The sequence below is a fragment of the Aptenodytes patagonicus genome, chromosome 11 (genome assembly GCF_965638725.1).
Source record: "Aptenodytes patagonicus chromosome 11, bAptPat1.pri.cur, whole genome shotgun sequence".
Lineage (NCBI taxonomy): Eukaryota > Metazoa > Chordata > Aves > Sphenisciformes > Spheniscidae > Aptenodytes > Aptenodytes patagonicus.
The window spans coordinates 12,567,485-12,591,030 of record NC_134959.1 but is presented as its reverse complement, the minus strand read 5'-3'; the positions used below and the strand labels follow the sequence as shown (position 1 = coordinate 12,591,030).

Below are 23,546 nucleotides of genomic sequence, written 5' to 3'. Positions count from 1 at the left end.
GAAGAGCAAAAACATTACAAGTAAGTTAATAACACAAAACCCAGATATTTTTAGAAAGTGCTGCATATCCAAGGATTTTCTCTTTTGAGCAAAAGGTTTAACAAATTCATATCACTTTTTGTATATTAATTTCCAATTTTAACAAAATCCTTTGAAGAAATAAGTGTCCAGACATGCACAAAACCAGGATAAATTTTCAAGTTATTTTTCTGAGTTGCTGTGTCCCTTTCTCTTCCACCCCACAAAGCACCCCAAAAATTGTATTCACCTTCATTTTTAATGTAAATGATGTTTAGAATATATCATGTTTAATATAATGGAAGCTTTTAATAAGGCTAAACTAACAACGAGATCTCGTTTTCAGAGTTAAAAGATCCGTTTCTTTTCAAATTAAATGAATGACCAGTAAAATTGTAGGCACAGAAAATGCATTCTGTATTCATTGTAATAGTGAAATAATTGGCTTTGCCAGCATCAGACCAAGTACTCCATTTTATGTAGAAAAGGATGTGGTTTGCTTAGATAGCTTGGAAATAAAGTCAGTGAAAAAGAGTGGAAGCTTTCAAAACACAGAGAAGCACAACTTAGTGCTGTTTTCCCATAAAGCTGCAGAATGCAGGTCCCTTTCAGCTGTTAAAAGATTGAAGAATGACTTGGAGTAGAACAATAATGTCAGAAGAACGGGGAAGTGCACACTAGACAGCCATAAGAACTTCATTTGACTTGTATTGGCAATTGATTTAAATGGAATTGCAACTACCCATCAAGGTCACGAGTGCTTTTTTGACATTAGGGACCTCTGTGTCAACTGTAAATGTACAATGGTCATCTATTTTTTACAAACATGTTCAAATCATTATAAATCATGTTTTAGAATGATTGTTTTAATGTTCTAGGTAATGTGATTTTACCAAACATTGCTAACTGAACAGTTTGCAATATATTCTTTGCTATACAAATTATTCCACGAAATAATAAAATACCCTTTATCAGACACTACACAGCTTAACTGAAAGAGACAGATCACATCAGGTACCTTCCATTTCACTATAGCAATGGTACGTTTAAGACAGCAATGTTGTGATTTCAGGACAACAAGGTCTTAACAACAAGGTCTCGCTTAACATCAGTGCACAAACATCAGGCAAATGTTAAACTAACACTTTAATAAATCCTAAAATACTGGCTCCAGGTCAAAATCTCTGGAATATTCTGCAACATCTATAATAGATTCTTCTCCCACTGAAGTTGAGGACAACCTGTTTATTTGAATTTTGTATACTTACAAAGAGCCCCCACTGTGACAACTGTAATTTTTTTTATTTCTCCAACAAAGTGTGTGTTTATGGTGCTCTAAAGACAAATAAAAAGCACATCTCTGCTTTTGAGATACTGATAATCTAGGTTCCTGACCTACGGAGATGAGGGGTACCCTCTAAGCCTCATTTCTATATATTTCTAAGAAATTACATTAGTTTCCTTGTTAACTATGTTCAGCTCATATATATTGTTGCCTTACTTCTGTTTCTGAGGTAAATATATTTTGATGATAAAGAGCCATAAGGTTAAAATCAGAAAGAAAGAAGAAAGAGGACCACAGTGAATGACATTCCTCACAGGAATACTGGTGTTACCTCAGTTGTTCTGCTTCTTTGCCACTCACTGCATTCATACCTTTGGAAATTTTGTAAAATCATAGAAACCAGCTTAAGAAACAGCAAAGTGTGACAAAGAGAAAACTACGGTACAGATCAGAAGAAGTAAAAGACCAGATCTATGTCTTAGTGAAGTAATAGTATTTGTATTGGCTTTAGTAACCACTGGCACGGCCCAAACAGCATTCATGTGTTGTAACCTCCATTTGGCTTGTAGTCTGTGATTCTCTATCTGCTTTTTAAATCTAATAACACATCATTCTGAAGCTGTAATTCAACTTATATTTATATTTTTGTTTATATACTTGTTTATATACTTCTGTACTTGTTTACATGCAATATTCTTATTTCATGAGGGTTTGAAATAGTTGTCAAGGTACAATTGGTCAACAGACAAAACAAGTGAAACCTGGGTAAAGAATAGAAGGGTCAACAGGTCTAAATATCATAACTTAGTATAAACCTAAAACTTAAATAAACAATATAACATTATTTTTCATTCAATTACCACTGAATTATTTTAACTATTACATAAGCTATCTTTAATCAGTTATTGGGACTCCTTTAGCAGCAGTTACATAAAGGGTTCCTTCAAATCAGTTTTTAACTGATGTATAAACACATAACTAACATTTTTCTGCATTTGTTAGGGTAACTACTTTTGAATGGTTTGTTTCTTCAACATCATTAAGTTGTATAATAAATATCTCTTTTGACTTCTAGTCTAAACTTGTGTTAGTCTGGCAGAACAGCAATACCTGAGCGGCAATGCAACCCACACGGCAAGATCATTGTGGGGTATTACTACACACCAACTGGCTTCCCAGCCAGAAGTTGTTTTAGAAGTTTGTAAAAACACGTGCTTTTAAGCTTTTCTTCCAGTGCCTCCTGTCTTGACTAATTAGCTAATAATAATTTAGTAACCTAATAATAATTGACAACATAGAAATGCATAATAACCATGTCCTGAAAACTGACATGAGCAATATCGTATCACCCAATATACTGGCTTTCATACAACTATTTCATTACCTGCAAGCTTCGTGGTAATGAATATGCTATTAAAAGGGGTTTTTTAATTTTCATGTTTCTCATGTTGTAATTCTCCAATAAATTTCTCTGACTTCCAACATAAATAAGTTTCATTATTCCTCATTATTAAAAGAAACAAACACATTCTCTTTCACTGAAAGGGTGTCGTATAATTAGATGACCTTCCTACATAAAATCATGAATGAAAAAGGACCTGACAACTTGCAGGAAAATATTTAATCAGACATTAGGACATTAAATATAGTTAGTCAAGACACAAGACATTATTGTACTAACAAATGCTTTCAGAAACAGTCTTTTCCAATACAAGAGATCAAAACAGACTTTAGTTTTACTACACCATTAGACAAGTCCCAGCTTTCCAACAATTTATGACCGATTTCTTCATTTGGTTGCTTTAAACATGCTTTTAAAACATACTTGATAACTAGTAAAAATTGTATACAATGCAAATGACATTTCAGATAAGTTTTATTGACTTAATGCTCTGCTAATAAAATTATAACAATCAGTATTATTTTGATTTATTGCAAATTTTACTTTCACCTTTAATGGACTTGGTGTATGGCAGAATTGAATGTAATGCTGCTGCCACCTCAAGGTCACTACAGAAAAGTGTGATGGTTCATTTTGGTCTACTCATATCTAATAAACAGTAGCAAGATTCGATAACTAAGAATGAACGGACTCCTTTTTTTTCATGTAGTTGTTTGATGCTCACTGTGTGCAGATTCCACATGCATATTTGCAATGAAAATATAATTTTATGTCTCTGTGTACATGGAAGTGCATACACATGCACCTGCAGACCTGCAGGCGCACACAGTGCTAAGGCTTAAAGCAAAAAATCTTTGGATGTCAAGGAATGTTCATAAAGTGAGCCAAACCATGAGGTCCTATTGTTACACAAACTCATGAACAAGAATTTGACTTAGTAAAATTGAAAAGGGAATTAAAAATTTGGTCCAGCACCTTTCCAGGGTTTTTGTTTGTTTGTTGCTTTTTTAAACTTTCAGATGAAAACCACAGTAGGATGGAGAACTCCAGTTTGTCACATTTATGTTAGTATTTTAATATATATTTTGAGGGAACAAGTGCACAATACGTTCCGTAGCACAGATAGGAAAGTTGTGTAAATTTTCTTATTTAAGGTTTTAGAGACCAAATAAATAATTTAATGAAGAAAACTGGAACAATGTATTTACTGGGCACTATGAAACATCTGCAGTGTTGTGTGTTTGTACAGATGCTCAGAAATTATGTAAGTTTTTACTCCTAAAAGTTCTACAGGAACATAACAGAAGCCTCACACCATCATACACATGACAAATATGTGGTCAGCTATATAAATTTTGCAAAATTTATCAAGGTTAGGTTAACATGACTGCTACACTGAACTTATCTGAAAAATGTCACACTCTATAATTACAATCTACTGCTTAAAACCCATCTCAAGCACCTATATGCTTGATTAAAAAACCCTACCTAATCTCATTTGGCAAAAAACAGATTACACTTCAAGTAAAAAAAGTCGGCAGGAGGAGATCAATCTATGGAACATAAGGAAAGTTGCCAGGACTAGTCAGAGCGTTCACTGAAGGACAGAGGACTGGTCCACAATTCCCTTTAATGATATGAGAAGTACTCAAAAGCACTTGTTATTTTTTGATTTAACTTATCCAGTTTCCATGCTGAGCAGGAAACCTTCATACCTTTATTCTGGCCTATATTAGTAATTGATACTGAAATTAAGTCATGGGTATACCAGAGTTTCACACCTGACTGGATTTACAAATTTGTGGTGGTACTTTATCCTTTGGGAGCTAGCATGTAGTATATACTCTAGAAGTTCCTTCCTGCACCAGAAATTACTGTATTTTAGTCTACGATGACTGATTTAACAAGGAGGAAAAAAGTAATGCCTTTTAACTACAACTGTAAAAAAAAAAATAGCAATTAAATCTATTACAGGAATATTAGCTATATTAGAACTCCAGGGAGTCCAATTCTTTTTAGGGGATCTCCTTTTACATGTGAAATATTAATTTATGTAATGTAGGCTCTGATTCCACTCTTATTGCAGCTTATCATTCACAAATGAATTCTCTTGAATGTGTAAAACACACACCGAGGACAGTCACTGGGGCATATACGAATGGCAAATGTAACAACTGGGATCAGTATGTACCTGCTATAATGCAACACTTCACGTACAGCTAATTTCTCTTAAGAATGCAAAGGACACTTCTGTATTTTCACTGGCTGTAACAAGAAAAAAAAGAGTGGTAGATTGCTGTTGTTGTAGGAGTCTTTTGTGCATATGACTCCCCTTGCTACAACTGCCAGTAATAAATCACATTCTACACTCCCTTAATTGGATTACATACCTAAGAAAGCACTGTTTGGAGTAAGCTGGCAAAAATATCAGTATCTATGCAAAGTAATAAAGAGGGAAAATAATAATGGACATTAAAAGATAGTCCATCATGTGGCAAGTCTCTATGAACTGCCTTGATATTTTCTATATAGCTAAATAATTTTTGTCCCTATTCTAAGCGGAGCTTCCCCATGGCCGATTCAGCAGTAAAAACCAATCCAAACTTTCCTTAAGATTTTCACTAACTTACAACAGATCTGTCCTCAATACATGTACACAGACCACATTGCCATTATATTAATACAGACATAAGAAAACTGCATGTTCTAAGAGCTAGGAGAAGCCCTGGGTCTTTTGAAGACAACGGCAAAACACCTCTTAAGAATCACACCTACTAATTTATCATTTTAAAAAAAAAAAAAAAAGAGAAGATGGCAGTAGGGTCCAGTTGTCACTGACCAGTGGGCAATACCATTCCCACAACTGTAGAGAACTTTAAACTGGTAAAGGGACAGGCTAACTGGAAAGCTAGATTCTGTTGACTCTCAGAGGCTTTCACTGCCCTAGCTCGCTGTAGAATTGAGTCCAAAGAATCAACAAATTGTAGCTCATCCCCTAACAATTTCTCCTGCAGTGCCCTGATTTCAGAAGATCCAATGCTCTTGATTCCGTGTTTTGCCTCAAAATATGAATTAAGTAGAATATGGCATGGTTTGGCTGTTTTTTAAATGTACTTTTTCAAAGGCAGGAGAACACCGGTGTTTGAAGCATTTCTTCAAGTCATAAGGCATCCTACTACCTTCAGTCACCATTGCAAACCCACTCCTTTTCAATACAGAATCATAAAAATTCATGTTATATAGGCAAAAATATAATTAAAGGAATTGTTACTTATTTTTTAAGACTTTTATAAATCTTTCTGTCCTGTTTCTTCCTTCCTCCAGTCCTATTCACACTCAACTACAGCTCAGATTTATCCTCTTCTGCTTTACGTTCACTGCAGACCTTCCATTGTGATACTTTGACCAAGTCTGTAAAAATTATCTACTGACATACTAACAGTAGTTAAGGACGTGATTTTTATGTAAAATTTAATATAGAATGCAGTTATAATTATGTTTTGCCAATATCACTGACAGAAACAAGCTTTCAATTACTTCACAGATGAAACCAGCAGATACAGCAGTTGTGAAAATAATTGCTGTGCCAGTATAACTTCCATATGAAAAAGCTTCTGTTGGTACAGGTGTGTCATGGTTTAATCCCAGTTGGCAACCAAGCACCACGCATCCGCTCGCTCACCCTCCCCCCCCAGTGGGATGGGGAAGAGAATCAGAAAAGCAAAAGCAAGAAAACTCATGGGTTGAGAAGAACAGTTTACTAATTGAAATAAAATAGTAATAATAAATTATTGTAATGAAAACAACAACAGAGAGGAACAAAACCCAGGAAAAACAAGTCATGCAATTGCTCACCACCCGCCAACCAATGCCCAGCCAGTCCCTGAGCAGTGGTCACCACCCCCTGGCCAACTCCCCCCAGCTTATATACTGAGTGTGACATCATATGGTATGGAACATCCCTTTGGCCAGTTGGGGTCAGCTGTCCTGGCTGTGCCCCCTCCCAGCTTCTTGTGCGCCTCCTCACTTGCAAAGTATGGGAAGCTGAAAAGTCCTTGATTTAGTATAAACACTGCTTAGCAACAACTAAAACATCGGTGTGTTATCACATTATTCACATGCTAAATCCAAAACCCAGCACTATGCCAGCTACTAGGAAGAAAATTAACTCTATCCCAGACGAAACCAGGACAGTATCAACCCCTTATTTATACCATCTATGTCATGCCCAGGTCCCCCACTGTCCGATACATTCTAATTTATCACCACCACTTTTCCTGTCTTTTGATATATATACATGGAGATATTATTCCCTTAGTTTATGGGCCATCCCTATAAAATGTCCATTGGGTTCATTCAGTCCATGACTTTGGGCTCCATCTGTCATAACAGTCCTTCGGGGCAGGAGAGATGGTACATGGTGTTGGATTGTTGCATGCTGAAGCCAGTTTTGGTCCCATCACCACTGCACTTTGCTTGATTTCACCAAAGTTCATTCTTCATTAATCTAGGTGATTCTTACTGTAATACCATTGATATGGCATATAACAACTATAGTAGTGATGACATACAGTATTATATAGCAACTAACATCCTACAGCTCAAATAATTGGCTATTCTCACCCAAAATCAAATCCCCTTGAGGTACACATCAGAATTCCCCATCCTCCCACATCACCCACCAAGTGCACTCAGGTCCTTGAGCAAAAGCAATCCCATGGATGGGTTTGCCTTTGCCCGAGGCAGAAATAACCCAGACTGTCTTCTCCAGCACATTTTTTACGTGCACTACAGGGACTTTATCCCCCTCTACAGTACGTAAAAGTTTTGACTGGGCAAGGCCAGCCTGACTGGCAGATCCCCTAGTGTTGACTAACCAGGTGGCCTTTGCTAAATGTGTGTCCCGATGTTTAAATGTCCCACCACCCATTGCTCTCAGCGTAGTCTTCAACAGTCCATTGGCAATTGGACTGTTGTTCTTTGACTCAGCAACCCCACAACAGGAGGGTCCTTTGAGAGACCGGGCAAGGTAGACAGCTGTTTAATTTCTTCCGTCTCCAAGGCAGCTATACCAAAAGCCCACTGGTATCCTTTGGGGTCCTTGAAATACCCTCTCCTGAGGTAGTCTATGCCAAGGATGCACGGAGCCTCTGGGCCAGTCACAATGGGGTGCTTCTGCCACTCATTCCCAGCTAGGCTCACTTCAGCCTCCAATACAGTCAGCTGTTGGGATCCCCCCGTCACTCCAGAAATACAGATGGGTTCTGCCCCTTTGTAGCTTGATGGCATTAGGGTACACTGTGCAGCAGTGTCCACTAGAGCCTTATACTCCTGTGGGTCTGATGCGCCAGGCCATCGAATCCACGCAGTCCAGTAAACCCGGTTGTCCCTTTCCTCCACCTGGCTGGAGGCAGGGCCCCTCTAGTCCTGGTCATAGTACCTGTTACTCACTTCTTGTGAATACGAGTCCGAAGTCCCTTCATTAAGATCAGGAGTAAGATCAGCCCTTCTACTGTGTCTGGGGAACTGCTCACTGGAAACTGGAGCAGCAATTTTCCTGGAAGAACCCCTTTGTATGATTGTTTTTCCTTGCAACTCATGTACCTGTGCCTCTAGGGTCGAGGTAGGTTTTCCATCCCACTTCCTTGTGTCCTCTCTGTGGTCACGCACATAAAACCATAGGGTGCCCCATGGCATGTACCCTTTATATCCTCTCTCTTGAGCAGAAGAATGCTTGCTCCTAATGGCTGAGATACTCGTCCATACAGGTGGGGAGTAGGACCTATCCTCTTTGAATTGCTGGAACTCCCAGGACAGTTCCTCCACAGGCGAGATGAGGGAGGAAGAGAGACTTTCTTCGTATTCCCAGAGTTGGCCAGCCAATTCATCCACCATTTGTTCCTCTCCATCTTTCCAGGTCATTACTGCCAATGAGTTGGCATACAACGCTGGTGTGCTCCGTACAAACTTCTGCCACGTGGGTCGTGTGCGCTTGACTTCATCTTTTTGGATAACTGCTCATTGTCCAGGTCATCATAAATCACCTCCAGCACGGCTAATTCCCTCAGGTACTGAACACCTCTCTCCATGGTGGTCCACTTGCCTGGCTGACATATAACGTCTTCCCTGAAGGGATACCTTTCCTTCATACCTGACAGTAGTCGCCTCCAGAGACTGAGGGCTTGTGCCCCTTTTCCAATCACTTTGTTTCCAATCCCTGGAAAGGGATCCCAGCTGCTTGGCTTCCCTACCCTCTAATTCCAGGCTACTGGCCACATTATCCCAGCATTGGAGCGGTCAGGTGATAACGTGCTCGCCTGGACGACGGCTGAAATCTTTTCGTATATCTCACAGCTCACTCAAGGATAGGGATCAGGTGGTTTCCGTCTCATTTACAAGTTCTTTCTCTTCCTCCTCCTCTCCTCATGATGGCCCTGCTTTTTCATCATCCCTTACTGAATGAGCTGATGTTCACTTCCAACATTTCTTCTTGTGTATAGGGGCAACTGATACCGGCATGGGTTGGTTCTCTGGTTCAGCTGCAGTGCCCGTCGCCAGGTTTGGAGTAGCCGCAGGGAATACATACTGCAAGTGAGCATTTATATAATACAACCATGCGAACAAATAAAACAACATTGTGACCAGCGACTATTAAATATATACTCTTAGTATATCACCAGCAATCTCATGTCAAGTGATTTTTCACATTCTTTCAAATTGAGTGCCTCCTAACAACTGACTGGCAGGTTCTATGAAAATATAGTTATAAGTTTTAGATTTTAGAGCACCTAACATTTAGAGTTTAATTTTGCTTCTTTCAGTTCTGCTTGGTTCTTTCTTTTCTCCAGCTATATAAACTCTATGACTCAAAATTCTCTGCTCAAGTCAGTAACACTCCCAAAACCACAAACATGACTTCAAAATTTTAAGGAATATTTAAGGAAAAAGATGAGCCTTTCCCTATTTCTTACACTCAAGAGTTCTTATTCAGGTCTCTTTCTCAATACCAATGAAAACTTAGTATGTTAAAGATAGTACAATATATTCCACAGAATGGCATAAGAGGAATTTTGCAAAAAATTATATTCTCTTATTCCTGAGAAAAAGTTGTAAATATAAGTGAAGAAGCCGATGAGAAAGAAATATAGAATTTTTTTCTGTAAAAAGCAATTCCAAATAAGTGACTTATGGTCAAATAACTAAGATTCAAGGGAAAGAAAGTAAGTTTGCAAATAATAGAACAGATGCTGTTAAATCATCTCTAAATTGCAATTACGTATTTTACGTATACACTTACTTGCCCACATAAAATTGGATTTACGTATAGCTTAGAGGTGGCCCTGAATCATAGGGTTTAAATCTGGAGTCAAGCCTATATCTACACACCCATAAAGCTGGGGGAAGCAGGGGATTGAATATAGGGATTTTTGGTCTCATTTCCTGTACAAAATAAAGTAGATGTGATTTTAGGAGACAGAATAAGTCATATAGGAAAGCAGAGTCAAAGAGATTTCCCTTTAATTCACAGAAAAGTATATGTAAAGTATAGAGTGAAAAAAATCTCATCATTTGATAACATGTCATGAAAAAATACAAGGTCTAAAGGAATGAGAGAGATTCACTGATTTGCAGTGTTAGCAGTACTAAAATAATTAAAAGACAGATCAAGGAAAAACAAAACAAAAAATAAGAAGTTAAAAATGTCATGGCTATTCTCTGAATATACGACATATATCAGATTTACAGCTTTTTAGGAAATACTAATAATTTATATTTAGTAAACATATTAGTAACCATCTTCTCAAAAAATAGCAGATATGTATCTAAATTAAATTAATATAAATCAGCGCCTAGATGTCATTGTTGCAGCTGAAATATCACTTAATACAGAACTTTCCTAATTCTGTAGTAGAAAAGGCTGTGTAATGCAAAATAAACCATCTAAATAATATAAATTCTGCTCAGTTTTAATGCCTCAGTGCCAAAGCACAAAGACCTCTGAGGCTATAACAAAAAAGATAACTAACTAACTATACAAAAGGGTTGTATACGACATTCGGGTTCTGACAGCAGGTAAGCACAATCACCTCAAAGGACATTGCAATCTAAACCTCATCGCTTAAAACATCATACACCCCTTTCACAGGGGAAGATTCTTTGTAACTCCTATCAACGTTTGCCTCAATACTAAAAGCATTGACATTTCGTATTGTTAACACATCTCTAATTCTATCTGGAACAGCTGTACATGTTCTCTATATATATACAAAAATTTAACTATTTTTTTTAACTCTTACAAAGTTTTTGTTTTCTACAATATCTTGTAGCAACAAGTTCCAGAGGCTAATTATATATATATATATATATTAAAAAAATTCTAAAACTTGCCTTACCTGTTTTGAAAATGCAACCATTCAACTTCACTGAATATCTAATTAGTCTAACGGTAGGAGAAGCATATTTAAAGTGTAATTTATTTACTTTATACTATTTATTATTCTTATGTATCTATCCCGTTCTATTATATTCTCTCTCTAAATGAAGCAATGTAGTGTTCATTCTTCCCCATATAATTTTTCAGTACTTCTAATAACTCTTAATCCATTGGCAATACATTCTCTCAGAATATAATATAGTGCTATTTCATAAACGAATAACATGGTATCATTTTTTCCTACAGTGTTCTTACCACTCCTCTCTTACTCTCTGTATTTTGAAACATTATACACCAGGTTTGCAAACTTCTATATTTAAAGGAGCAAAATGTCCCCTGTGTGGGGCTCCATTTCACAGTAAGGACTCCCAAGATGCCAGCCTGATAAATCGAAGTAGCCAATACATATGCCCCTATGTAATTATACACAAATTCTTCCACCATTTTCTAACTGAGAAACTCTCAAAACTTTATTTTTCATGTGATAATCAACTGTATTTTATGCACTCTGGACTTTTTTTTTTCCCCCCCAAGAAACAGAACAGCTATGAGCAGATAAACCTAGTATGCAGATACAGACAATATGAAACAGATTCTGTCATCCAAAAAGATTGAGAAAAATTAAGTCCAGGCTCATGTGTTGCAGTTAGTCTATAAAGATGACAGAAAAATTCCTAGTTGCCAACAGTGTTGCAATGCTACTGCGAATTTCACTTTTTTATGGTGGATCTACCTCATGATAGATAAAGGCCACCTCCAGGCTGCCAAGACCTAAAACTTAAGTGAAATATAAAAGAAAAAAACCTACTTCTTCACGTGTCACTCAAAGTGCTCACACAGTACTCTTGGTCAATCTTCACCCCGGAAGAGGTGTACAAGCCAAGGCCTCCATTCCAACCAGTGCTCCATGCAAGATGCACTTCTGTTGTACACAGAGCTATGAAGCAGTTTATTTAATCTCCACTCAGGAGATTCAGGGACCCCATTTATATAATACATTATAATAATGTGAAAATTATAAAGCTTTTGGAATGGTTTTGGAACAGCCAGGCACGAAAGTGTAGAAAACTCATGGGCTAAATTGAATTTTTTATTGACAACTATATAACTCATAGCTGTACAAGTCATTAATGAAAATAAGCCTAATCATTAACCTTGATGACTGAAAAGAGTTTGAGACTGAGGCCACAAAGAATTAACAGACACCTTATAGGCAAGTTACTACCTGTAGATTTCTCTGATTTTAGAAGTGTACATAAAAGTGTGTGTACTTTGCATGTATCTACTTCAAGATAGCATCTTTGCTGATGTAGCTCTAAATTTACTTGGTGTTTCTAGACTATGTATTACTCTTTTAAATTAAGCTTATAATGTTTACTATAAAACTCATGCCACTGACATTCTGTACATATTTACAGTAATTACAAAGCACTTTTGTATAAACTTCTACAAAAACGTCAACATTCTGAACATATTATGCTCAATACAAGTGTGTCATCTCTACCACTCAGGGATACTTTCCTTATCCAAATTTCATTTGGTTTCATGTCTCCTTCAACTCGAAAGCAATGAAAATGAAAAATATGAAAAGAACTTTGTGAATTAAGAAGCCTTTCAAATTAATGTAAAAGTGTAAAATCTAAATCTGTTTTTGTTGTACAATCATACTTACACAGAGAATGAAATCTTTAACTTAGTCCAGCTTTAATTACAACAGAGAATAACAGGGTGTATGGAGACCATTACTCGTTATCAACCCAGTATTTTTAATCCAGACATATCAGATCTTAGCATATTTTGATTGGAAAAAGAAGGGTGAGAGTTCTGTATCTACAAGAGTGATTCAATTCAGATAACTGCTTAATTAAACTATGACAAATACAGAAGTGGAAACTAAGCTTTTAAAAGAACAGAGTCCATGAAAAATAATCACATTTCTATGAAAAGGCTCCATTTAATATGTCGGAAAAAGCTGAAACAAGCTGCTTATCCTGTTTTCGACTGGGGTAGAGTTAATTTTCTTCCTAGTAGCTGGTTTAGTGCTGTGTTCAGGATTTAGGATGAGAACAATGTTGACAACACACTGTTGTTGCTAAGTAGTGCTTACACTAGCCAAGGACTTTTCAGCTTCCCGTGCTCTACCGACTGAGAAGGCTGGAGGTGCACAAGAAGCTGGGAGGGGGCACAGCCAGGAGAGCTGACCCCAACTGGCCAAAGGGACATTCCATACCATGGGACGTCATGCTCAGCACATAAACTGGGGGAGTTAGCCAGGGGGCGGTGACTGCTGCTCAGGAACTGGTTAGGCCAATGCCTAACCAATTGCATTGGTTAGTGAGCAATTGCATTGTGCATCACTTATTTTGTATATTCTTTTATCATCATTATTATTATTTTCCCTTCCTTTTCTGTCCTATTAAACTGTCCTTATCTCAACCCGCAAAATTTTACTTTTTTTTTCCCCCACCAATTCTCTCCCCCACCTCATTGGGGGCAGGGGAGTGAGGGAACAGCTGTGTGGTATTTAGCTGCCTGCCAGGTTAAACCACAACACTGCTATTATTATTCCTACCGCTACATTTGACATTGTGAATACTATGCAGCTTCAATTTTTTTTTTTTTTTAAATGAAATGTATTTTAGTAGGTGTTAAGAAGACAGGTTGTATCCTTGCATTTTCCCCACAGCAATTTCTTTTAAAAAAAAGTCTTACCAAAATCTTACCAAAGTTATCTTATCAAGACACAGACTGTAGGATAAGGTTTGAAGTGTCTTAAAACTTCACACAATTAAACAGAGCTTCATAATTCAAGGAATCAAAGTAACAAAGTAAAATTAGAGATGAAATAATGCCTATTGAAAGGACTGCTAAATCCATCTCTTGAATACCTGATTTGCCAATATTTCAAACGCATCTCCTACCCCATGAAACAATATACAATCATTAACAAGATTCCCAGCTGAGGAAGGAAGTGAACTTACAAAAAGTTGCTACAATATTACCAGCTCCCCCCCCCCCCAATCCAACTGTAGACCCCTCCACATCAATACGCTTCAAGCCCCTTTCTGGAAATGAACATTGGATTTTACTTGCCATCACCTAGCCATGAGCCACTTCTGAAACTCATTATTCCCCTTACTTTTCCGTTTATATGGAATATCTCATAAATTCACAGCATGTAACATTTCTGGTATGCAGCTTCTAAGGTTGCCCCTGACACGCAGTGTATACTTTCAACTCCATATTCCTGCCAACTTAAATTGCTAAACCTTTTTGTCAGTTCTCTGCAATTTACACATGGAAACATTTGCATTGATTTACCATTTTAGACTCAAAATGTGGGGGTTGTTGTGTTGGTTTTTTTTAACTACAGATGTTTATCATTTGAAAACTGTGCTGAAGGAAAATACCTTTTGGGAGACTATGCCATTTCTTGCAGCACATCGTGCTGCCTGGCTTGGCACTGGATACTGGAACATTGACGAACTTCTGACTGACAAAGGCAAGAAGCCAGCAGATCACCTAAGCACAGGAGCTACAAGGTAAACACCAATTATTTTGAGACTCTGAATAAAGCCACCAGCTCAGCCGCACAAGGCCATCACGGGTGGCCGTGCCTCGCTGTTGGGCCTCCGGGCGGAGTGGAAACTTAAGGTGATACACGTATCGATGGAGCCACCTACAGCAATACCGCCCTTGCAAGAGGCCGCCGGTGGCGGCCTGCGGAGAGGGCCAGAGGAGCACAGCTGCACCGCGACACGGCTCCACCTCGCCTGAGGGACGGAGCCAGCGTGGAGGCGAGGGGCCGGTGGCGGCGAGGCTGACCAGCACTGTGGCAGCCCCACCGGCCTGGGTGCCTGGCGCGACGAGCCCTGCGGCAGCGGGCAGGGACGAGGCGGGGCGCGGCGGCGGCAGGGCCCGCGCTCGTCTCCGTGGCGACGGGGAGGAGGCGGTGGCGCGGCGGCAGCGTCCACCCGCCGGTCACCTGATCCGAGCCCGCCGGTCACGTGATACGGTCTCCATCGTCGCCATCTTGAAGCGGTGGCCGGGGGTGAGGAAAATTTTTTTTTCCTTCGTTAAAACCCGGGTAGAAACAGGGCGGGCCCCGGGCGCCGCCGGGGCCAGCGGGCGGCGGCGGCGGCGGCCCGGCGGCCGGCCGGCCGGCAGGTAGGGCGCAAGGCGCGGCGGCGGGCGGGCAGGCCCCGGGGCGGCGCGCCGCAGCCCATGTGCGGAGCCGCGGGCGGCTGCCGCTCCCGGCGGAGCCTTCCCCGAGCCGGGCCCAGGCCGCGGCCGCATTCCTCACCTCATCGCATCGCCTCCCCTCGCCGGCGGGCCAGCTTCCTGCGGCTCGGCCGCCGGAGCGGCGGGCGCTGCTCCTCGCCCACCCTGGGGCGCCGGGCCCGCTGCTGGAGGGCCACGCTGGCGGCACCTGCGCGATATAAAGCGGGGGCAGCCCGGGGAGTGGCGGCAGGTTGCGGGGGCGGCCGGCGGAGAGCGCGGAGGGCAGGGCAGGGCAGGGGGGTCCCGCAGGAGGGTGTCGCGGACCCGCGGCCAGACGTCCCCGAGCCGCAGTCCCGGGGCAGGGGCTGAGGCTCCGCTGTCTGGGGGCGACAGTTGGCAGCACGGAGCTCCCGCTGATGAAGTTTCCCTGCCCTCAGGAGCCGCGATGTGATCAGACCGGCCTCTCCGAGTTAGATTGTTGTGCAAAGAGGTGGTTGGCTTTTCCTAGACCTGGAGGCATTTCACCCTGTCTCTGCCGTGCTGCCCGAGTGGGTGTTTGACACAGGTGGAACGGGCAGCTCCAGCACACAGGCGTGTTGCTCTGGTCCGGATCTTCCCTTCGGGCCCCTTTGCCATCCCCAGACCCCGTATTTTAATTACCGTGTGGGTTGTGTAAAGGGTACGTGCTGGCAGAGCCATTTGCCAGACTGAAGTTTTATGTCATGGGAGACTGAATCATCTTTGTTCACAGTGAAAGTGGTATAGTTATTAAAATCCAGATACTCGTGTACAATTCTTATCATCCCTCTAAAAACCAAAGTGCAGCAGTAAGCATTAAACTTACTCTAAACAAAGAATGACATAACATATATGCACCATAGTTACACATCTGATAACTTCTATCAGCTGCAAGCATCCAAAATCAATACATCTGAAGGTACGCTCTCTGTTTTCATTTTTGACATAGCCATAGTATGTGGCAGCATTTTTCTTTTATGGTCTGTCTAGGATCTTTCCTCTTAGTTTCTATGCTGCTTCGAGATGAAAAAGGTAGGGGAAGTATTTGCCTATTTAGCATTACTTACAAAGGTTTAAAAGTACCGAGTATGATTTAAAGTAGCACCATGTGCTTATAATTTTCCTTAACCCATTCTCAAATTGAAAATATTTCAAGTAGACGTTATTCCTTTGAGCACTTCATGTAATGTTAAATCTGCTTTCGGGGAAAAAGCACATTTGTTTACTTTTCATAATGGTTTTTAAACATATTACAGCCAGTATGAAACAAACAGCAAAGTATTTTTGTATAACTAAATAGGATGGTTTTCGAATAATAACCTTAAACTTTTAAGTTAATATATAATTGAAGATATTATAAGAAAGGGATAAAATTTTTCCTAGCCACATAGACAAGAGTTAGTCATTCATATACTGCACCAAATGGATAATAGAAATTGAAGCAGAAAATGCACATTGAGACATCTACTGGTTTATATTAAAAAAGTTAAATACATGGATGTTTCAGTTTAATAGTAACTCTGTGGATACATACATTGATTCCTGTTAATAAGATGATGCTGAACTTGAATTAAATAAGCAAGCTGTTTGGTATACTCTTACGTAAAATGATACTTGTTTGTTTTAAATTTATTTATTTTTTAATTTCTATCTCCTCCATTTGATGTACTATTGCAGTGCAGTATTGATCATTTTTAATCTGCTTACATAGATCCAGCTAAAGGCATAAGGCCTTAAGTTGCTTAGTTTTCTAGTTATCATGGATCCAACTGCCCTATGGCTGTATTTATATTTTACTAATTTTTCAATTTTAATGTAGATTTTAGGCATTACCAAGTAAATATTCTTCAAACTAACACTGAAAAATAACACTGAAGAGAGTAGTCTTGTCTTTCTTAATTATTCAGAATTGCAAAATATTGCTGCATTTTCAACTTGAAATACTTTACATGAGCATATGAAGTGTGAATGATATCAACATTACTTATACTGATAGTTCTGATGATAACCTGAATTGTAAGTTGAATGGCAAATAAAGGTAACTTGAGCAGTTCTGCCCAGATTTTTTCTGTAGTGGGAAAGGGGCACCACAGAACCCACTCTCATATGTCTGTTCATTATATTGCTGTATACTAAATCCATAAGTAGAAAACAGTGGATTTCATGGCTCTTTAGGACCAGTTCTGGAAGTTTTGTTTTGTCCTGTGTATGTTTCTTGCAAAAAAAAAAAAAAAATCCACATGAAAGAACTTGGGATACATTTTCAAGGATGACTGATAAAAGAAATATCTGGCATCTCTTTATGTTCTAAATTTTATATACAGTATATAAAAATATATATTGTGTATAAAATATGTGTGTGTATATAGTGGAACTTGAATAGGTTATTTTTAGACATTTTTTCAAAAGTAAATTCCACTGTAAGACTTTTTGTCCGGCTCCTCCACCCCTCACCCCACAGCTTCGCCCACATCACAAAGTATGTTTTCATGTAAATTTACACATATTGGCTTCTAATTTAACCTCCAACAGTACCACATTATTGCCTGTGGTTTATGGTTAGAAATGTTTAAAGGAAGTGTAAGTGGAAATAGTTATTGCCTTTAGCTTTCCCTCAAAACAGAAAAAAATTACTCCTCATAACTTTAGTACCAATTGATTTTCCCTACAATTAAGGAACTGTAGAAAAAGCTACAATTTGTAGCTTTTCTAGAAAATTACATTTATAATAAGTATGATTTGACATTTGAATGGTCTTTAATATAGTCATAGCGAAATGACTAATGCAAGTAAATACCAGAATTACTTTCTTTTCCTAACATTTCAAGGAAAAAAATTGCTTATTTTTGTAAATGATGTTGTTGCAAATTGTCGTTTGCTTTAGGAGACATCAGTGTATAAGAGTAAGTATGTTAGGAATACATTTTCATATCATATCATGGCTTTTAAACATAAATATGCCAGTTACTATTGATTGGCCTATTTAAGTGTCTAGCATTCAAATGTGTAGTCCTTGTAAAGAAAAAGACAATAGCTGTAACAATGCTAATCAGCCTATACTTGAAAAATATTTATCTTGCCCTTGTACAACTTGGAGGCAGGCAGTTATAGGATCTCTTGGAATTATTCTGTCCAGCTGTATTGAATAGCATCTACGCTATCCACGAAATGTCCTCAAAATCTTTGGCTAATTGTATAGCCATTCTGAAAGTTTTTAAGTTAGTGGCATTAGGCTTCCATATTTAGTAGAGGGAGAAATCTAAATAGTTCTGGGTTGTATTTTTATTATTGTGCAGGTATACATTTTAATTTTTTATAAACCCCTTTCTCCTAGGTATTATGGAAGAAGGAAGCAGTGTTGCAGTATTGATGCCAAATATTGGGGAACAGGAAGCTGTGCTGATTTCTGAAACAGTCATTGGCCCAACACTGCAGAACAGTGAAGATCAGAGAAAACATAAAACTGATCCACTAATCCATGTTATCCAGAAACTAAGCAAAATAGTTGAAAGTGAGAAGTCACAAAGATGCCTTTTAATAGGGAAAAAACGTTCCCATCCTAATGCTTCTGCACAGTCCTTTGACGCAGACGATCTTTGTGAAATCCCGGCTAAAGAAATTGAGCTATCTGTTATTGCTACTAAAAAGACTGAAGAGTTACAAGCAGATTATTTTGTGACTGAATGTCTTCCACAAAGCAAAAAAAAGGTGACGTGCTACCAGTGTAGTCTATGTAAGTTTCTATCACCTTCTCTCTTAACACTACAAGAACATATAAAACAACATGGGCAGAAAAATGAAGTTATATTAATGTGCTCAGAATGTCATTTTGCTTCCAAAAGCCAAGAAGAACTTGAATCCCACTTCCAAAATTACCATGAGAATGATGGTAAAAATAGCATCCCGACAAAAGTGCAGCAATGTGTAAATGTCGCAAGTTCATTTTTGCAAGGGCCAGTGGAAGGAGGTGTCAAATCAGGGACTGATCAGACAGGAAATCTGGAATGTAAAGATATAACTCAGTCTACTCATGTGTCTGAAACGGGTAGGAGAAAATGGTATACTTATGAGCAGTATGGCATGTACCGATGTTTAATTTGTCGGTACACCTGTGGTCAGCAAAGAATGTTGAAAACACACGCTTGGAAACATGCAGGTGAGGTTGATTGCTCCTATCCTATCTTTGAGGAAGAAAATGAAACCATCAACTTGTCAGAGAGGGTTGTAGCTCACACACCTCATAGCGTGGATACAGTTGTTCTTTCTTTGGAAAACAATGAACTTGATATCCATAGTGAACCTTCTCTTCAACTTCAGATTTGCAATTCTGAGCAACTGTCATGTAAATCGCCAGTAGGAACAAATGTAAAAGAGGAAGAGATGTTAAATCAGTCTGTAGTGCATTCTCCTACTACAGAGGTTTTAGAGGAGACTGTATCAGATACAGAACAGGATAATATGATAACTGATAGCCTACTTTCATCAGCACAGAAAATCATCAATTGTAGTCCAAATAAAAAGGGTCACGTTAATGTAATAGTAGAGCGTTTGCCAGGTGCTGAAGAAAGTGTCTTACAAAAGCCTTTCTTGATGAACACTGACATTGAAACAGAAAAAAAATTAATCTCGGAGGAGTCCCGTGTTACCTGTGAAGAGCCTGATGAAGTTTATCGTTCAGGTGAAATTCAAGAAGTAATAATAGGATGGAATAATACCGAGAAGAAAGATAATGAATTAAGCTCTAATCAAAACGTAACAGCTGATGAAAATGTGCCTCCTGCACGAAGAAGGACAAATTCAGAGTCTTTACGACTACACTCCTTAGCCGCAGAAGCTCTTGTTACAATGCCTATCAGAGCTGCAGAACTAACAAGGTCTAGCTTCAGGTCTCTGACTGGAGAAGATGCCGTGGATGCAGGTGCAGGACAGGGAGAAGCTGATGGCCCATGCGTGGCTCATTCTAAAGTGGTATCCTCACTTAAGAGTCCTTCAGAGGAGTTTAGTGGCTTAAACCAAAGTGAATGTGCAATAGTTGAGATACAGAAAGAAAGGCCAGAGTTATCAGAAGCACCAATTAAAATGGGCATCAGTATGTCACTACTCACTGTCATTGAAAAACTGAAAGAGAGGACAGATCAGAATGCTTCTGATGATGACATTTTGAAAGAATTACAAGACAACGCACAATGCCAAAATGCAAATGATGCAAATATTCCTGGAAGTAACCTAGTAGAATATATACCTAATGTAGATCGACCCTACCGCTGTCGCCTCTGCCATTATAGCAGTGGTAATAAGGGCTACATAAAACAACACTTGAGAGTCCATCGTCAGAGGCAGCCGTACCAGTGTCCTATCTGTGAACACATTGCTGACAATAGTAAGGATTTAGAGAGCCACATGATCAACCACTGCAAAACAAGAATGTATCAGTGCAAGCAATGTGAAGAATCCTTTCATTATAAGGTAAAGTTCTTTCCTGTGCCTGTCTATAATAGCTAAATAACCTATTTTGCTACTTTTTTAATAACTGATGATCCCTCTTTCTGACTTAATTCAGTCTGACATCCTGGCTTCATTGTCATTACAGTTGGGGATTATTGCCAGCAGCACTTTCCTAATATACAATTCAGCTATAATTATTCTGCCTTACCCACTGAAATAAACTTGCTTCCTCACATAAGTTATTTTCCTGAGAACCATCTTATGGACGTATTAATATCATGTTGTTTTTCTGCCCACATGTAGCAACTACAGGAAGAAACGGAAGCATCAGAGGACTCAATAGTTGAAACGTTAAAAGAATGCTCAAACACACCCGCTAGTTGTGAGTGGGTGCAACAGTAATCGTGGCAATTGGGGGCAACATGAGACACTTTGAAGCAGAAATTCGTTTCTTTTTTCCTCTGTTGTTGCATTGGGCTGGATGTTCTGTAGAACTTCGATCTGAAAGATTACACACCAGAGCAGAATAATGTACTTCTGCCATTTATATAATCATTTTTTCAAGCCTTAGTGCTGGTGAGTGTGTTCCAATGTACTCAGTTCAGTACTCAGGAATATAGAATAGATAGCATCAGTATCTAGCTGTACAACTGAAACTCCTGTAGGCAATGGTAGTGCAAATTTTCCCATATTTACTGTTGTTTAGTCCTAGTTTGAAAAAAATGTACAGGTAGGGTAGCAAAAGGTTCTCTCTCCCCTCTCCTCCCCAAGCAAGTAGAAGCAGGAATAACATATTCTTAAGTCACTAGGCAATACGAAAATTGAGTCAATTTTCACACAAGCCATCCTCTAATCTAGCATTGCTTTTGGAGTATAATAATTCTGGAGGAAGAACTGTTTGCCACTTGTCTATGGGAATGAGGGGAGAAGGAAATTTATTTTCTAAATAAACACAAATCATATAATCCTCTCAGTCACTCTCATCAATCCTTTATGTTATTAATTAACGTTATTTACTTTGTTTCTAGTAAAATTACCTGAGGGATAATATGTATATATGTTAACATACATTTTATAACAGTTGTCATTAAAACTTGAGTAACAATGGCACAAATGATTGCAATATTTGAAGTGACCAGTGTATGTTTGTAGTGTATATTTAAACGTGGGAAATTGTTTTTTCAGAGCCAACTGCGGAATCATGAAAGAGAACAACACAGTCTTCCAGATATCTTTTCAACAGCTACATCTAACAAACTAATAGTTTCCAACGAAGTAGATGAAAGAGAAGGTACCGTTTGTATTTACACTTGAAATTACAAAAAGTCATTCATAACTTTACTTCGGTTTGCTATATTTGTATAAAACTGGTTTTAAGATCTGGTTCATGCTGAAATGTTTTCACGTCTGTTCATAACCTTAAATGTACGTTCTTCTCAGTGTGCAAAACTTACCACAGTCAGTTTTGAGATATCTTACTGACATTTATTGGTAGGTAAGACATTTTTAGCCCCTGTAATTGGACCTTGTATTTCTTATGAAAAACAACTGGTATGGAGTGTTACTCTGAATTTTTAAGAAAAACATCTTCTTTTCCTTCCTTCCTTCAGCAGCTACAGTATTTTCTGAATCACCTACAGTAAACAAAAGAAAGCCTTTTTTAGACTCACTGTGGTAATGTAGTTTGCTGTCAGCGTATACATACAATACCGTCCATTCTGTGTTTAGAAATTTCTGTTTAATTATGGTAATGTCCAAAATGAGTCATTTGTTTTAGCCCTAGAGAGGCAAATGTAAGGCATTCTAAAAATGCAACCTGTATCTGTAATAGTTGCCAGGGTAACAGTAAATATGCATTTTCTAAATGTTTGTTTAACTGTGTATCTGCTTATAATTTAATAATGTTTGTTTTAAAAACAACAACAAAACCCAAACCCTTGATGTGTTAAGGTAGTGAAACAGGGGGAAAAATAGCCAAATTTGGAAGTTTAGGAGAAAATGTGGTCTTAAAGTCCTTGAATGCATCCTCTTCTCTGGTGAGTTAAAGTTACTGAAAATATTTACAGCATTTTTATTCTGAAGGCAACACTGTAATTATTAGTATTTTGCAATTTTAGAGCACTGTGAAAAAATACTAGTATGTATCACCTCTGAACAACTGTGGGCTGAAGTATTTCCATTTTGTGCACATAGCTCTTTTCTGTCCTAAGTATGGTCTCCTGTTTGTTTAGATAGGAAAATGTGCACTATAATAGTACTTAGATTGCAGTTGAAATTTCTGGGTTCTACTCTCACCTCTGCAGCTGATCAGTGAGCGCGAAAGTAATCATTGAAATTAATGCAGCTACTTGCAAAAAAAGGTACTAACCAGCATGAGCCAGGGTGGATGGCTTGAACCATTAATGATTTGTCCAAAGCAACACGGTACCTGTCAGAATAAAATGAGATCCTTAACTGTTGACTTCTGTTCTCTTAGCTCACGCTGCCTCTTTTTCTGGCTTTCAGTATACAAGTTAGAAACTTAAAAGTTAATTACTTTATCAGCCTCAGGTAGAACGACCCTTCCCAGCTCCTTTTTGCTCTCATCAATGCAGAAGGCATTTAAATTCAGGAAACTGACCTGTAGTGCTTATTACATCCCTAAGACCTAAGCCTGAGAGAGCCATCTGAAGTCAGGGGGAGCCAGGAAAAAGGCTAGGGAGGGTCTGCTGGTAGTGGGAACG

The 23,546-nt window shown here is 38.8% G+C and overlaps 1 protein-coding gene and 1 long non-coding RNA gene across 4 annotated transcripts in view; one reads left to right on the top strand and one right to left on the bottom strand.

Moving 5' to 3' along the window:
* The window catches only part of LOC143165618 (uncharacterized), a 22,065-nt gene extending 6,530 nt beyond the window's left edge, over positions 1-15,535 (bottom strand). The window contains exon 1 of the long non-coding RNA XR_012996284.1: positions 15,443-15,535. This is a non-coding gene — a long non-coding RNA (uncharacterized LOC143165618). The remainder of the gene's footprint in view (positions 1-15,442) is intronic.
* ZNF507 (zinc finger protein 507) overlaps positions 15,140-23,546 on the top strand; it is a 22,615-nt gene continuing 14,208 nt past the window's right edge. For all 3 annotated transcript variants that reach the window (XM_076349181.1, XM_076349179.1, XM_076349182.1), the window contains exons 1-3: positions 15,140-15,190; positions 18,713-20,844; positions 22,009-22,114. In XM_076349181.1, the coding sequence (XP_076205296.1) occupies positions 18,718-20,844; positions 22,009-22,114 (2,233 nt within the window). In that variant the 5' untranslated portion in view covers positions 15,140-15,190; positions 18,713-18,717. The remainder of the gene's footprint in view (positions 15,191-18,712; positions 20,845-22,008; positions 22,115-23,546) is intronic.